Raw genomic sequence first — 17,159 nt, 5'->3', positions numbered from 1 at the left:
AAAGGGAAAAAACTAACAAAAAGAGAGAGAAAAATAAAACCCAGGAAAGACAAGTGATGCAAATGAAAACAATTGCTCATGTTGCGTCAAGGGGGGTTGGAAGGTACCCAATTTATCGCTATAAGTCCGGTCACGTTCAGTGCACTGAACTATCATGATTACGGATGCACAAATAACGTAGGCACCTTTTTTCTAGTCGCATTGCATGAACTACCACGGCCACACTTAAAGCATCTGGTCGCGTTCAGTGACCACAATCACGGCTAGACCAATGAATCAAAGCAATTTATTAAAGCAACAGACACACAGGTTCTTTGGATTACCAGCGATAAATTCACTGACTGCAAGGCACATGCAAACACCAAAAGCATGAATAACACAGATGCATCAAAAGACATAAAGTGACTCTATATAGAGGTTTCTAAGTTTCCCGGGGAGGCACTTGGTATAACCAAGTGTTCAAATCTTACCCAAAGGCGTCCCGATGGGGGGGAAGAGAGGCTCAGCCCGTCGACTGATCCCAGAAGTCAGAGTGGTACGCAATGGTATCTTCCCTAACATCCCCTCTCTCTTAGGCTAATTTATACTATTTTTTACCTTTCAGGTGGAGTTTGAGTGACTCTAGTCATACATACTGTGTTATGATTGGTGTAAAACTTTCTCGCTTTGCTTTAAAGGTATAGGCTAGGAAAAATTCAAAGCGCAAGCTCAGTGAGGAGTGGTCGCACCTTAGAGGCGGGTAGGTTTTGGGATGGAGGTGTGTTTTGGTATTATAATGATATTATAATGAGCAAAGTTTACCAAAGGACAGCATTTTGTCAAAATCATGACAGGCTGTTGGCCCAGGGTCTCGTATTATACCCTTTCCTATTGTCCTTCTTCATTCATCCATCGTTTGCCCAAGTTCTCGCAGTGTTCCATTATACTGCACTCTGTTCCTTTGGTAAGTACATCTACAATAGATCATTTGCCATGTTCTGGCACGGTCAGGGCTATACAAGGGCTAAAAGCAGCAGCAATAAGGCAACAAATGCTTCGTCTTTTCATGTCCGTAGATAGACCAAGTCTCCGGGCTTGACGGAGTGTACTGGGGAATCCAAGGGCACAGGAGCTGCCCTGGCTGGACAGAAGGCTTCACAGCAGTCCCATCTGGGGTGCCACACAGAGCCTGGCCGCGGTGTCTCCACACCCCTTCACCCTCCGGGCACTTCCTCTTAGAGCCAGCACACCAAGTTCCCCTGGTGTTGCCGATGTCTAAGGTTGCAGGCCTAGGGAACTTCCGTGAAATGGATTCCTTGCATGCCAGCCGCACTCCACCCTGGAAGCTTCTTCAGTGCTGTGCCTTTCCTAAAATTGTGAATCTAAGTTTAATTTCTAAATCACCTCCAGCAGTTACTCCACAGCTCACCACCAACCAACTGATGCCTAGCCAGTCCCTGAGCAGCACCCCCCTGCACCAACCTCTTCCCCAGCTTTTATTGCTGAGCATGATGTCATATGGTATGGAATAGCCCTTTGGGCAGTTTGGATCAACTGTCCTGGCTGTGACCCCTCCCACCTTCTCGCTGGCAGGGCATGAGAAGCTGAAAAGTCCTTGACTAGTGTAAGCACTACTTTGCAACAACCAAAACATCAGTGTGTTATCAACATTCTTCTCATCCTAAATCCAAAACACAGCACTATGCCAGCAACTAGGAAGAAAATTAACTCTATCCCAGCCAAAACCAGGACAGTATCCACCCCTTATTCTATACCATCTACGTCAAGCACAGGTCCTACCCCTTTCCAATGCGTTCTAATGAATCCCCACCAGTTTCCCTATCCTGGTATATACACACAGATATCATTCCCTTTATCTATGGGTCATCCCTCTAAAATGTCCTTTGAGTTCATTCAGTCCATGACTTTAGGTTCCATCTGTCATCACAGTCCTTCAGGGCAGGAGAGATGGTGTGTGATGCTGGATTGTTCCATGCTGAGGCCAGTTCTAGTTCTATCACAGCTGCACTTTTGTCAGTTTCATCAAAGGTCATTCTTCATTAAGCTGGGCGGTTCTTACTGTAATACCGTTGATATGGCAAATAGTAACCATAGTAGTGATGCCATACAGTATTATATAGCAACTAACATCATACAATTCAGTTCATTGACTATTTTCACCCAAAATCAAATCCCCGTGAGGGACTCATCAGACTTCCCCATCCTTTCGCATTACACACCAAGTGCACCCAGGTCCTTGAGCAAAAGCAATCCCACGAACGGGTTTGCCTTTGCCCGAGGCAGGAATAACCCAGACTGTCTTTCCCAGCATATTTTTTATGTGCACTACAGGGACTTTATCCCTTTCTACAGTACGTAAAAGTTTTGATTGGGCAGGGCCAGCTCGATTGGCAGATCCCCTAGTGTTGGCTAACCAGGTGGCCCTTGCTAAATGTGTATCCCAATGTTTGACTGTCCCAGCACCCATTGGTCTCAGGGTAGTCTTTAACAGTCCATTGTATCGCTCAATTTTCCAGAGGCTGGTGCATGGTAAGGGGTGTGATATACCCACTCAATGCCGTGCTCTTTGGCCCAGGTGTCTATGAGGTTGTTTCGGAAATGAGTCCCATTGTCTGACTCCATTCTTTCTGGGGTGCCATGTCACCACAGCACTTGCTTTTCAAGGCCCAGGATGGTGTTCCGGGCGGTGGCATGGGGCACGGGATATGTTTCCAACCACCCAGTGGTTGCTTCCACCATGGTGAGCACATAGCGCTTGCCTTGGCAGGTTTGTGGGAGTGTGATATAATCAATCTGCCAGGCCTCCCTATTTATATTTCAGCCATCGTCCACTATACCAGAGAGGCTTGAACCGCTTGGCTTGCTTGATTGCAGCACATGTTTCACACTCATGAATAACCTGTGCAATACTGTCCATGGTTAAGTCCAACCCTCGGTCACGAGCCCATCTATATGTTGCATCTCTTCCTTGATGGCCTGAGGTGTCATGGGCCCACCAAGCTATAAATAATTCACCCTTATGTTGCCAGTCCAGATCCACCTGAGCCACTTCAATCTTAGCAGCCTGACCCACCTGCTGGATGTTTTGATGTTCTTCAGTGGCCTGACTCTTGGGTACGTGAGCATCTACGTGACGTACCTTTACAACCAGGTTCTCTACCCGGGCAGCAATATCTTGCCACAATGGGGCAGCCCAGATGGGTTTGCCTCTGCGCTGCCAGTTGCTTTGCTTCCATTGCTGCAGCCACCCCCACAGGGCATTTGCCACCATCCATGAGTCAGTACAGAGATAAAGGCCTGGCCACTTTTCTCGTTCAGCAATATCTAAAGCCAGCTGGATGGCTTTCACCTCTGCAAACTGACTCGACTCCCCTTCTCCTTCAGCAGTTTCTGCCACTTGTCGTATAGGACTCCATACAGCAGCTTTCCACCTCCGATGCTTTCCCACAAGACGACAGGACCCATCAGTGAACAGGGCATATTGCTTTTCATTTTCTGGCAATTTATTATACAGTGGGGCCTCTTCAGCACGTGTCACCTCCTCCTCTGGTGATATTCTAAGGTTTTTTCCTTCTGGCCAGTCCATGATCACTTCCAAGATTCCTGGGCGACTGGGTTTTCCTATTCGAGCCTGCTGTGTGATTAGTGCAACCCACTTACTCCACGTAGCATCAGTTGCATGATGCGTAGAGGGGACCCTCCCTTTGAACATCCAGCCCAACACCGGCAGTCGGGGTGCCAGCAGGAGCTGTGCTTCAGTACCAACCACTTCCGAAGCAGCTCGAACCCCTTCATATGCTGCCAGTATCTCTTTCTCAGTTGGAGTAGAGCGGGCTTTGGATCCTCTGTATCCCCGACTCCAAAACCCTCAGGGTCGACCTCGAGTCTCCCCTGGTGCTTTCTGCCAGAGGCTCCAGGTAGGGCCATTCTCCCCGGCTGCAGTGTAGAGCACATTTTTAATATCCTGCCCTGCCCGGACTGGCCCAAGGGCTACTGCATGAACTATCTCCCGTTTAACTTGTTCAAAGGCTTGTTGTTGCTCAGGGCCCCATTTGAAATCATTCTTCTTCCAGGTCACTTGATAGAGAGGGCTTACGATTTGGCTGTAATTTGGAATATGCATTCTCCAAAAACCCACAACGCCTAAGAAAGCTTGTGTTTCCTTTTTGCTAGTTGGTGGAGACAACGAAGTATCGGAGCAGCCAGGTGATGATGTGCTCCTCTGGACAACAACTGAAATATTTTTGCATATCTCGCAGTCACTCAGGGATAGGGATCGGGTGTTTACCATCTCATTTATCTCATAGAATCATATTGGTTGGAAAAGACCTTTAAGATCATCCAGTCTAACCATGAACCTAACACTATCCAGTCCACCACTAAACCAATTAACAGTAGAGTAATAATTTCATGTTTCCTGGCTTGGTGGCTGGATTATTTTTTCATGAAAGTAAGAACTAGGAATCATTAAGATTGGAAAGGACCTCTAAGATCATCAGTCCAATCATCAACCCAACACCACCATGCCCACTAAACCATGTCCCAAAGTGCCACGTCTACCTGTTTTTTGAACACTTCCAGGGATGGTGACTCCACCACCTCTCTGGGCAGCCTGTTCCAATGCTTGACTACCCTTTCCGTGAAGAAATTTTTCCTAATATCCAATCTAAACCTCCCCTGGCGCAACTTGAGCCCATTTCCTCTCGTCCTATCGCTAACTACATGGGAGAAGAGACCAACACCCACCTCACTACAACCTCCTTTCAGGTAGTTGTAGAGAGCGATAAGGTCTCCCCTCAGCCTCCTCTTCTCCAGACTAAACAATCCCAGTTCCCTCAGCCGCTCCTCATAAGACTTGTTCTCCATACCCTTCACCAGCCTTGTTGCCCTTCTCTGGACACGCTCCAGCACCTCAATGTCTTCTTGTATTGAGGGGCCCAAAACTGGACACAGTATTCCAGGTGCGGCCTCACCAGTGCCGAGTACAGGGGGACGATCACTTCCCTGCTCCTGCTGGCCACACTATTCCTGATACAAGCCAGGATGCTGTTGGCCTTCTTGGCCACCTGGGCACACTGCTGGCTCATGTTCAGCCGGCTGTCCACCAACACCCCCAGGTCCTTTTTGGCCAGACAGCTTTCCAGCCACTCTTCCCCAAGCCTGTAGCGTTGCATGGGGTTGTTGTGACCCAAGTGCAGGACCCGGCACTTGGCCTTGGCAGGTCACCAGGTCATAGAAGGAGATCAGGTTGGTCAAGCAAGACCTGCCTTTCATGAACCCATGCTGGCTGGGCCCGATCCCCTGGTTGACATGCACATGCCTTTTGATTGACTCAAGATGAACCACTCCATAATCTTCCATAATCTTTTTTGTGTATAGGGGCAACTGATACTGGCACAGGTTGGTTCTCTAGTTTAGCCACGGTGCCTGTCACTGGGGTTGGAGTACACGCAGTGCCTGTGGCAGGGGTTGCAGTACCTTCAGTGCCTGTGGCCGGGGTTGGAGTAGCTGCAGTGCCTGTCGCTTTGTCATCAGACCAAAGACCTTCTCTTTCCCTTGAGGGTTCTGAATAGTGTTGACCACAGCTCGATAGGCTTGGGCCAATCCCCAGCAGGTTGCAATGACTTGTGTCTCTCTGGAGTTGCCAGGGTGACAACATACTTTTTCCTAATACTTTACTAATTCTTCAGGATTCTGCACTTGTTCAGGGGTGAAGTTCTAAAACACTGGAGGTGCCCACTGTCCTAGGTACTTGCCCATACTATCCCACACACCCTGCCTCTCCTAACTCTCCAGCCTTGGGGCAGATCTCTGGATGATATTCTTAAATTGCTTGCTAACCTTCGTCAAAACCGAAACAGTATTCCCAAGAAGTATCACTAGACGTATCTTCACTGCCCAGGGATGTTCAAGATACTGAAAAGCTATTGTAATGAAGGAGGAAACATCATAGAAGAAAGTAGTGAAGGTACTGTTCTATATTTCCTCCACAACAAACCTCTCAGAGGAAGAGGTATAATTGCTAATTCTCTACCCGAGGTACAGTAATGGTTTCAGTACAAACCCCCAAATACCAAGCAATGCTCAAGGTCAGTGTTTTAATAACAAATCTCCCAGGCAAAACATCACGAATCACCTCAGAGCACAGCATACTGCAGAAAGCGACACCAATCTTTAACATGTACAGCAAAAAACAGAACATGGCACAGATCAGATGAACGAATATCGTGACCGGCAAGTGTTAACGGATTCCTTAATAAGCTCTGGTTAATCTGTTATTATCTCAAACCCTTCGAGCCCCACGTTAGGCACGAAAAAGGACTGTTGTGGTTTAACCCCATCCAGCAGCTAAGCACCACGCAGCCGCTCGCTCACTCCCCCTACCCCGACGGGATGGGGGAGAGAATTGGAGGAGGAAGAGTGAGAAACACTCCTGGGTTGAGATAAGAACAGTTTAATAATTGAAATAAAGTGAAATACTAGCAGCAATAATAATATACAAAGCAAGCGATGCACAATGCAATTGCTCCCCACCCGCTGACCGATACCCAGCCAGTTCCCGAGCAGCGATCGCTGCTCCCCGGCCAACCCCCCCCAGTTTCTATACTGAGCATGACGTCATATGGTATGGAATAGCCCTTTGGGCAGTTTGGGTCAGCTGTCTTGGCTGTGCCCCCTCCCAGCCTCTTGTGCACCTGGCAGAGCATGGGAAGCTGAAAAGTCCTTGACTAGCATAAGCAGTACTGAGCAACAACTAAACCATTAGTGTGTTATCAATATTATTCTCCTACTAAATCCAAAACACAGCACTATGCCAGCTACTAGGAAGAAAATTAACTCTATCCCAGCCGAAAGCAGGACAAAGGGCAGTGACTTCGTATATCCTGTTATTATTTTAGTTTCTCTGCAATAAACAGACATTGCTGCTGAGATAGCTAAAGTACTTTCGTGGCACTGACACAAAGATCTCTCTCTCTCTCTCTCTCTCTCTCTTACATTTTCAAGCACTTTCTTGAATTCCCGTATCTTCATCAGGTAATTAAAGCTTTTGATAATGATGCTACGTCTCATTTTCTTCTTTTAAAGTGAAATCATTGTGAATAGTGGAAACAAACAATATGAAATATTTTCTTTCCTACTGTACAGAAACTTGCCTTTCATAATCTTAAGGCCCAAAAGTTTTTTGTCTCATATATAGCCAGGCATATCCCACAAATCTTCTTTGCTTAATGAAGTTCTGATCCTGCAGTTGGACTTTTATGAATAATCTCTCACATTTTTCTCTTGTGGTGTGACCAGTACCCTCTGCTCTTGACACGTGGAATTTTCCAAGGTCTGTCCTATTAGAACATTATACATACATTTTTTCTTAAACAAACAAACAAAAAATCCCAGCTTTTTTAATTAATGGTAGTGTCTTAGCTATTCACTGTAGCTCCTCATATTGCATATTTTTCTGTAAACTTTGCAGCATGGATTAAAGTAGGTCAGAATTACTTTAGACAGCTGGATATTTGCTTCCTATATTATTAAGCATTTCATGGTGTTACATGCAGAGTTTTGCCTATCAAAGGCAGATATAGTCAGTTATAAAACAAGATTGGAAAGCAATGAGGTATGGGAAATATAAAGAGCTGAGGAAAGATGCAAAACACGCTGTTCCTTCAGTCTGTATTTTCCTTCTCTGAAACCAAGAGGAATTTCCAAGTTTTCCAGTTTTACAAGAAATGTATGACAAAATTTGGTAATTTTAGGCAGTTGGGTATGCAGTTGTTTTCTGCATCAGATACAGAAAAACTACAGAAAAAGAGAAACATGACAGCCCTGCACACTACTTATAAGAGTAAACTCAACATGAGAGATCATTGTTTATCCAAATGTGATGTATGATAAATTAATTTGGGTTATTGGAATTCCTTTGAAAAGAAGTTCACTGTAGTACTATACAGTGCTGGGCAGGAGGTATGGATTTTTAAAACATAAGATATTTATTACCAGTTGGTTTTGTTTATTGAGCAGCTGTCATCTGTTCATGCAAACAGTCCTAAAAAGCTTAACTTAATTATATTTGTTATCTGTTTTGAACAAGATAAAAGGATTGTTTCGGACTGATAATGAAGATGAAGTTTTCTCCTCTGTTTCATCATTGTAATAGTCTATATCCTGAGATGTGACTGGCCAGTGAATGGACCACTGCACAGTGACAGCTGTTCTTTGTGGGAAAATAAGATGTTTCTATAGAAATTTTCTTCTTGAAAATTGCAGTCTTGGTCAGTCCTTGGTCTCCTTCTGTCTAGCTACAATTATTGGAATTGCTGCTTGGCCTGAAGCTGGTTCTTGGAATGGAGGAAGTTTAAGAAATTTGACAGCAGTTTGAAATTTTCCAATCATCATTTATCTGACATAAATTAGCCTGGCAACATCTGCATAGGGTTCCCTACACTGCCAGCTCTTAATTTGATGCTGGAGTTCTGTCTCGTTCCATTTGCATGTGTAGTGTAACTTCAGTTTAAAGAAAAGTGGTCTTATATTACTCATGCCTAAAGGTTCTTCCTTCATTTTGGTAGAGTGGTAACAAAGTGTTGATAACAGCAACCCCTTTTGAAAACACTTCCATCAAGACAGGACCTGCCAGGAAAAACAGCTACAGGAGCCGAATGGCTAGGCACAGTAAGAAAACCAAGAACAAAGAGAGTTTAGAGAGGTGAGTAATCCTTTTGTTTTATGGCAAACATGTTTCCTTGTGTGTGTATACATAACAATTCATTTTTAAAATTAAGTTAATACAATTCTTTCTTGCCTTCTACACCTCTTTTTACCTTCTTCTATGAGATCCTATGGTTATAACACATTCTATCAATCCTGTTTTGCCTAAACTAGGTCTCTTAAAATACCCCTTAAAAATTTTGCATGGTGCACACACAGATATAGGGAAGAAAGTGAATAACTGAGGTTGCATCTTAATTTGGTTTCAGTATATCTTTTTGTACTTGTTTAATTAAATGCTCTAGTGATAAGTTTATGTGCATTTTTAATTTGATGCTAAGTTTATGTGCATTTTGTAAATAAATTGCTAGTACTGTACAGATATTCCTTCAGGTTTGATCGGCTCTTAAATTAAGAAAATGAAGATTTATATTCATAAGGAGATAACAGTTCCTCTGAAATACAGTGAATAAGTTTTAGTACAAATAGATTTAGTTACAATATCTACCCTACCTATTAGCAAATCAGTATATTTTCTAGAATTCATACTCTGCAATGTGGTTTGCTTTCATGTAAACATAGATAATATTTGCTTTTCTGAGGGTAATGGGAGAGTGAATCAATATCAGTATCATGGTTTAACCCCAGCCAGCAGCTAAGCACCACGCAGCCGCTCGCTCACTCCCCCTGCCCCGGTGGGATGGGGGAGAGAATCGGAAGAGTAGGAGTGAGAAACACTCCTGGGTTGAGATAAGAACAGTTTAATAATTGAAATAAAGTAAAATAATAACAACAACAACAATATAATAATAACAACAATAATATACAAAGCAAGTGATGCACAATGCAGTTGCTCACCACCCGCCAACCGATACCCAGACAGTTCCCGAGCAGCGATCACTGCTCCCCGGCCAACGCCCCCCAGTTTATATACTGAGCATGACGTCATATGGTATGGAATAGCCCTTTGGGCAGTTTGGATCAACTATTCTGGCTGTGCCCCCTCCCAGTTTCTTGTGCACCTGGCAGAGCATGGGAAGCTGAAAAGTCCTTGACTAGCATAAGCAGTACTCAGCAACAACTAAAACATCAGTGTGTTATCAACATTCTTCTCCTACTAAATCCAAAACACAGCACTATGCCTGCTACTAGGAAGAAAATTAACTCTATCTCAGCTGAAACCAGGACAATCAGCCACAAGAGCTTTGCCTGTGGTAATAGTATCTTTTGTGCATCTTAGCTTCTGATTAATGCTGTGCTCTTCTCACGCTAGGAGGAGATCTCTCTTTAAAAAGCTGGCCAAGCAACCCTCTGCTCTTCACACCGGCAGAAGTTTCTCCTGCCTGAACCGATCACTTTCATCAGGGAGAGCTTGCCTGGGTCTCCAACCCACAGCTTGTCTCCCAGATCACCTACCCCAAGCTACCGGTCCACTCCTGATTTTTCCATTTGGTGAGTGTGAAGGAGTGGAGGGCAGAGGAAAAGGACTTGAAATTGAAGTGTGTTGTACTTCTTGTGAGCCTCCCCAGATCTGTTTGTTACACTCTGCTGAGAGTAGTCAGCTCTGACAAGCATAATCATTGAACAGCTGGTTTCTGTCTGGAAAAGGGAAAAAGATTCCTGATGCAAAAGCAAAGGTGTTTTCATGATACAGAAGCACCTAAAAGGGAACTGTCTGCTAGGTTTCTCCCAGAGTTTAAATCCAAGTCCAATGGCTATAAGTTGAGTAATAAACAATCCAGGTTTAGAGTAGAACGTAGAACGCCTAGGAGAGGCTGATAGATAAAAGAATGAAACTGAAGAAAAAGTTCCTATGTAACAGAACTAGCATGGGCTCTCATGAACACGGATTTATTGTTGAAAAGAATGGCTGGGTGCTGAAATATGCATCTTTCTGATTCCTAAAAGTGCTTCACCTGCCCCTTTTCCTATTTTATTTCTGTCATGATTTTAGTGTGTTACTAAAAGTAACTGCTGTTGTACAATCCCTTGCCAAAGGTAAATTATTTGGAAAGCGTTGAAGTGTGGCAGGAAGTATTAGCTATTTTATTTAAACAGAAGGAAGTGATAACTTAAAGGGGATAAAGGAACAGAGAGGGAAAAGGAGAAATAGCAACATAATTGGAATGATGGGACCTGACGAGATGCATTGAGAGTCCTGAGGGAATTAGCTGATGTAGCCAATGATATTTGAAAAGTCATGGCAGTCAGGTAAAGTCGCTGGTGACTGGAAAAAGGGAAACATTGCACCCATTTTTAAAAAGGGAAGAAAGGAGGACCCTGGGAACTACCGACCTGTCAACCTCACCTCTGTGCCTGGGAAGATCATGGAGCAGATCCTCCTAGAAGCTATGCTCAAGCACATGGAGGACAGGGAGGTGATTCGAGACAGCCAGCACGGCTTCAGCAAGGGCAAGTCCTGCCTGACCAACCTAGTGGCCTTCTATGAAGGAGTGACTGCATCAGTGGACAAAGGAAGAGCTACAGATGTGTCCTGCTTTCAGCTGGAATAGAGTTAATTTTCTTCCTAGTAGCAGGCATAGTGCTGTGTTTTGGATTTAGGATGAGAAGAATGTTGATAACACACTGATGTTTTAGTTGTTGCTGAGTACTGCTTATGCTAGTCAAGGACTTTTCAGCTTCCCATGCTCTGCCAGGTGCACAAGAAACTGGGAGGGGGCACAGCCAGAAGAGTTGATCCAAACTGACCAAAGGGCTATTCCATACCATATGACATCATGCTCAGTATATAAACTGGGGGGGGTTGGCTGGGGAGCAGCGATCGCTGCTCAGGAGCTGTCTGGGTATCGGTCGGTGGGTGGTGAGCAATTGCATTGTGCATCACTTGCTTTGTATATTATTATTGGTATTATCATTATTATATTGTTACTATTATCATTACCATTTTACTTTATTTCAATTATTAAACTGTTCTTATCTCAACCCAGGAGTGTTTCTCACTCTTACTCCTCCGATTCTCTCCCCCATCCCACCGGGGCAGGGGGAGTGAGCGAGCGGCTGCGTGGTGCTTAGTTGCTGGCTGGGGCTAAACCACGACAAGATGTCATCTATCTGGGCTTCTGTAAGGCCTTTGACACAGTCCCCCACAACATCCTTCTGTCTAAATTGGAGAGATATGGATTTGATGGATGGACTGTTCAGTGGATGAGGAATTGGTTGGATTGTCACATCCAGAGGGTAGTGGTCAACGGCTCAATGTCCAGATGGTGATCAGTGACAAGTGGCATCCCTCAGGGGTCCGTACTGGGACCAGTACTGTTTAATATCTTCATCAATGACACAGACAGTGGGATCGAGTGCACCCTCAGCAAGTTTGCAGATGACACCAAGCTGAGTGGTGCGGTTGACACGCCTGAGGGACAGGATGCCATCCAGAGGGACCTGGACAAGCTCAAGAAGTGGGTCCATGTGATCCTCATGAGGTTCAACAAGGTGAAGTGCAAGGTCCTGCACCTGGGACGGGACAACCCCCGATATCAATACAGGCTGGGGGATGAAGGGATTGAGAGCAGCCCTGCAGAGAAGGACTTGGGGGTACTGGTAGATGAAAAGCTGGACATGAGCCGGCAATGTGCGCTTGCAGCCCAGAAAGCCAACCGAATCCTGGGCTGCATGAAAAGAAGCGTGGCCAGCAGGTCGAGGGAGGTGATTCTGCCCCTCTACTCTGCTCTGGTGAGACCCCACCTGCAGTACTGCGTCCAGCTCTGGAGCCCTCAGCACAAGAAGCACATGGACCTGCTGGAGCAGGTCCAGAAGAGGGCCACAAAAATGATCCAAGGGCTGGAGCACCTCTCCTATGAGGCCAGGCTGAGAGAGTTGGGGTTGTTCAGCCTGGAGAAGAGAAGGCTGCGAGGAGACCTTATTGCGACCTTTCAATACTTAAATGGGGCCTACAGGAAAGAGGGCAACAAACTTTTTAGTAGGGCCTGTGGCCTCCTAACAAGGGGTAACGGTTTTAAACTAAGAGATGGTAGATTCAGACTAGATACAAGGAAGAAATTTTTTACGATGATGTGGTGAAACACTGGAACAGGTTGCCCAGAGAGGTTGTAGATGCCCCATCCCTGGCAACATTCAAGGCCAGGTTGGACGGGGCTCTGAGCACCCTGATCTAGTTGAAGAGGTCCCTTCCAACCCAAACTATTCTATGATTCTATTCTATTATTTTATGATTCTATGATTTGGGTTTTACAGCCCAGTCACTTGAAACCTTCAAAATTTTGGAACATTGTGGCAGCAGACAGCACTTAGGCCTTTTTTGGATCAGTACACGCACTACCTCTAACTGAGCATTTAGATAAGTTTCAAAAAATCTTGCTAATCTTATGTTTATTTTGTTTGTTTGTTTGTTTAGGTACTAATTCTTCCCAGAGTAGCTCCCCTAGTTCCAGTGCTCCCATTTCTCCAGCTGGTTCAGGACACATAAGACCCAGCACTCTTCATGGCTTGGGTCCTAAGCTTGGTGGGCAAAGATACAGATCTGGAAGATGCAAATCAGCTGGCAGCATTTGTCTCTCTCCTCTGACACGGACACCTTCTCCAACACCCCAGCCGACATCCCCTCAGCGATCTCCATCACCATTGCTAGGACATTTGATTGGAAATACAAAAATAGCTCAATCTTTTCCTAGTAAAATGCACTCCCCTCCAACTGTTGTAAGGCATATTTTTAGGCCAAAGAGTGCAGAGCCACCAAGATCTCCACTGTTAAAGAGAGTCCAATCTGAAGAGAAACTTGCACCCTCTTATGGAAGTGATAAGAAACACTTATGTTCATGAAAACACAGTCTGGAAGTGACCCAGGAAGAAGTGAATAGAGAATTGTCCCAAAGGGAAGTAACTCTTCAGAGCTTGGAGGAGAATGTATATGATGTGCCATCACTCACACGAGTCAGGCCTGCAGAGCAGGGCTGCTTGAAATGGCCCATCTCCCGAAAATTAGGTAGGCAAGAATCCATTGATGAGCTAGACAGAGAGAAGCTGAAGGTCAAGATAGTTATGAAAAAGCAAGATTTTTGCTGAAAAAGCAAATGGTGCTATACATGAACCTAGCAGTGAACCAGAAAATCCCAATACCTTAAGACTGGAAGAAAGAGACAAAAAAGCATTCCAGAAGGTATTAGAAAGATCAAATCACTTTGAAACAAAAATTGTTGCTTTGGAGACCCAGTCAGCTGGTGGCATACTCAAAGACACCCTTCAGAAGAATGCAAGCTTGAGATCAAATGATTGTATTGCTTTAGATGCACAGATGTGTCATGGGCCTCTGCTTAATGAACTCAGTCATATTTCTTATGACTTCAAAAGAATTTCCCCTCCATGTACACTGCAAAATGTGCTACCTCAGTCCTCTGACAGGATGCTGAATGGAAAGGGAGAAAACACAGATAAAAATGCACCAACGAAAGAATTTGTCAAATTTGAAAGATTAGATGGTAAACTTGCAAATATTGATTATCTTAGAAAGAAAATGTCCTTTGAAGAAAAAGATGACAGTGTCTGTCCAGTGCTAAAACCCAAACTGACATCAAATGTTCATGAATGCCTTCAACTTAATACAGGCAGACCCATAAACATACAGCAGGACTCCACTGCAGTTGCCGATGGTAAAGTGTTTATCAGCAGTGCACATGATGCTCAGATTAACTCTGTTTCTTTTGTTCCTCTCAAGACTTTGAATGGCCAAGCAGAAATGGGTGTCGAAAAATCAGCCCTTATTTCCACCGAGTCTCCTGTCAGAAAAAGTCCATCAGAATATAAACTTGATGGGAGGTCTGTTTCCTGTTTGAAGCCAATAGAAGGCACACTAGACATTGCCTTACTTTCTGGGCCACAGGCTTCGAAGACTGAACTGCCTTTGTGTGTGCTGCCAGGACAGAGCACCAGTGGTGATGTGGGATCTCCTAAACCCCCAACACCACAAGGGAGTGGTGGAAAGGCAGAGCTGGCCTGTCAGAAAGAGCAGCTGTTAAGCTATTCAAAATCTAGCAAAGTCAATGTATCAGAGCCTCAGGTTCTGCAAACAAGCAAGAATTCTCCAAATCCACCAGTCATCCCTGTGGCTGCAGAAGTAGTGACAGAGAAAAAGGTTTCTAGTCCAGCTGCTAAAGGCAATAGTTCTGTTATTGAAGCTGTTCAAAAGACAGACACGCCCCCTTCAAAACAGAAGGACAATTCAATGGAAGCAAAGTCTTGTGTTATTCAGTGTTAAAACTACCCAAACATACTCCAAACTTTCTACTGTCCAAAGCACTCCTGAAAAAGCTGTAGGAAAAGAGAAGCAAATACAAAAGGAGTTGCCTGCCAAACAGCCAGTAGCCCAGAGGAATTGTGAGCCTATCCCTGCAAAGGTGGAGGTGATCAGGGAGTCATCTCTGAAGGTATCTGTCTCGGATGTCCTGACAACAAGCTACTCCAAAAGCAATGAAAAAAATTCTGCTGATTTTGCCATTCCACCTCAGATGCAAGGAAAAATGCAGGCAGCTGGCCCCAAGGCACAACCTACAGATGGCAGAGATTCACCGAAACAGCTAGGCAAAGGTGACACCAGCATTGCTAGTCATTTTGTGGAAAGGGACATAACCAAGCAGAAAGTTCTCAGTGAGTCTAAGAAAGTTATTGCAGAGCCAAAGAGAGAAGCTCTTCCATCCAAACAGCCCATGCAATCCTCAATAGATTGTGATCCTGAAAATAAGAAGTCTGCACTGGTTTCCTCTATGCAGAAGGACAACACCAAAGATTTAGGAAAGAAAGATCAGAAAAAGCTCACTGATATAAGGCTTCAAGCTACTGAGAGAGAGCAGTCCAGCCAAGTTCCTTGGCAGCAACTTAACATTTCAGGCTCCCCTGCTGTGAGAGAGACTGTAAGCAGAAACTGTGCTGTAGATGTTCACATAGGTATTCAAGAACACATGAAGCCTGCTGCCACCTATGTGGAAAGCAGCAGTAATAAACTCAGTCCTGTCTCTGATATGAGTTCCTCTAAGCACTTGGATAAACAGACATTTTCACAAAAACCATGCACTCCAACTGTAAAAGAAAAAGAAACTATTATTCAGGTGTCTGTCAGCTACCGGAAAGATGGGAAACATGCCAGTAAAAATGTGCCAGATCCCCTTTCTTTTGTTTCAGGCTCTTTGAGAAAAATGAACAATGAACATGCACAGGCTGAAAGGCCTGTGAGTTTGGAGCACAGCTCAGTAGCCACCCTCCAAATGAGCAGCATCACTCCTGACACCAAACCTAAATCCTCTGCTGTTGGCCCGGAACCAGCAGGCCCAGAGAGTTCTAAGCAAATGCAAAGGCAAGAACCAGCAGGCTTTGGGGAATCTGCTGATCAAAACCAACTTCACCTCAGTGAAAAACAAACCACGTCTCCAAAGTTTTCCACTGTGAAAGACTATCTCTTGCTGAGCAAACAGGCAGACAGAAGCCCTAGTAACCAGATGATCTCTGCAGACAAAAGACCTGAAGGAAAAATATGCACTGATGCACTTTATGTTCAACATGACAGTGGGAAAGCAGAGCCTACCGTTTGCCTCACAAACTGTGATGTCAGAGGGAAAGGAGCAGAAAAAGCGACCGCAAGTAGCAAAAGCTCTCAAGATTCAAAAGGGAAAGGACAAGTTAATAAAAAACAGCCAGAAGATGCAAACAAGCAGATTGCAATAAAACATTTGTTGGCTGCCAGTGGGCAGAGTTCTTGTCGTGTGGCTGCAACACCAGGAAAGCTGCTGACTTGTTCAGCCAATTTCTCTGAATGTAGACAAGAAGTATCTGTTTTGTCTTCAGAGAAGAGTGATGCATCTTCAGCAAAGGTTAAAGCAGGCTCACCTGAGCTTCCTGCAACCAGCTGCAAGGAACTAAATAAGAAAAGCACCTCTTCCATAGGGAGTGGTAAGGCAGAAATGACTAAAAATGTTTCACTGATGACCTTGCACAGTGCTGCTGTTGTAGTAGAAGCCCACCACCCTGCTTCAAACCCTGGGGGGAAACCTGGAAATCAATAAAAGTCTTTTTTTGTTAACAGTGTGGATGTAAAGGGAAAAGATGCCATTCAGACTCAACAGTCTGCTTCAAGAAAACAGAATGTAGGTAAAGATTTGCCTAGGTCAGCAACTACACCTGACTGCCCTAATGCACTTTCTAATGACAAAGACTCAGCTCCACAGCAGCGAGGAAAGGAAGCTTTGCAGAGCAGTCCTCACAAAAAATTCTGTTGACTGTAAGACCTGGCAGATGTGACTTTGAGACTAGCTGAAACAATGTCAATATATTTTGACTGCCTTTAAACCAGCACTGTGTGGTGTCTTTGTATGGCAAAGCTTTCATGTCGCTGAAGAAAGGGGACGGGGGTATATAGAGAGAGGACTTTTTTTCAAAATGCCTTCCCAGTTGTAATTGGTAAAACTGTTACCATATAGTATTTGTAC

General features: G+C 44.7%; 1 protein-coding gene across 1 annotated transcript in view; it reads left to right on the top strand.

Annotated features, from left to right (window-relative positions):
* Window positions 1-16,736, top strand: part of LOC142596567 (microtubule-associated serine/threonine-protein kinase 4-like) — a 166,428-nt gene extending 149,692 nt beyond the window's left edge. The window contains 6 exon segments of the mRNA XM_075725749.1: window positions 8,568-8,704; window positions 9,980-10,071; window positions 10,074-10,152; window positions 13,077-13,739; window positions 13,741-14,916; window positions 14,978-16,736. Of these exon segments, the coding sequence (XP_075581864.1) occupies window positions 8,568-8,704; window positions 9,980-10,071; window positions 10,074-10,152; window positions 13,077-13,739; window positions 13,741-14,916; window positions 14,978-16,736 (3,906 nt within the window).
* Window positions 16,737-17,159: the final 423 nt, after the last annotated feature.

Source organism: Pelecanus crispus, chromosome W, assembly GCF_030463565.1.
Source record: "Pelecanus crispus isolate bPelCri1 chromosome W, bPelCri1.pri, whole genome shotgun sequence".
NCBI classification, from domain to species: Eukaryota; Metazoa; Chordata; class Aves; order Pelecaniformes; family Pelecanidae; genus Pelecanus; species Pelecanus crispus.
This window is presented reverse-complemented; position numbering and strand designations above follow the sequence as displayed.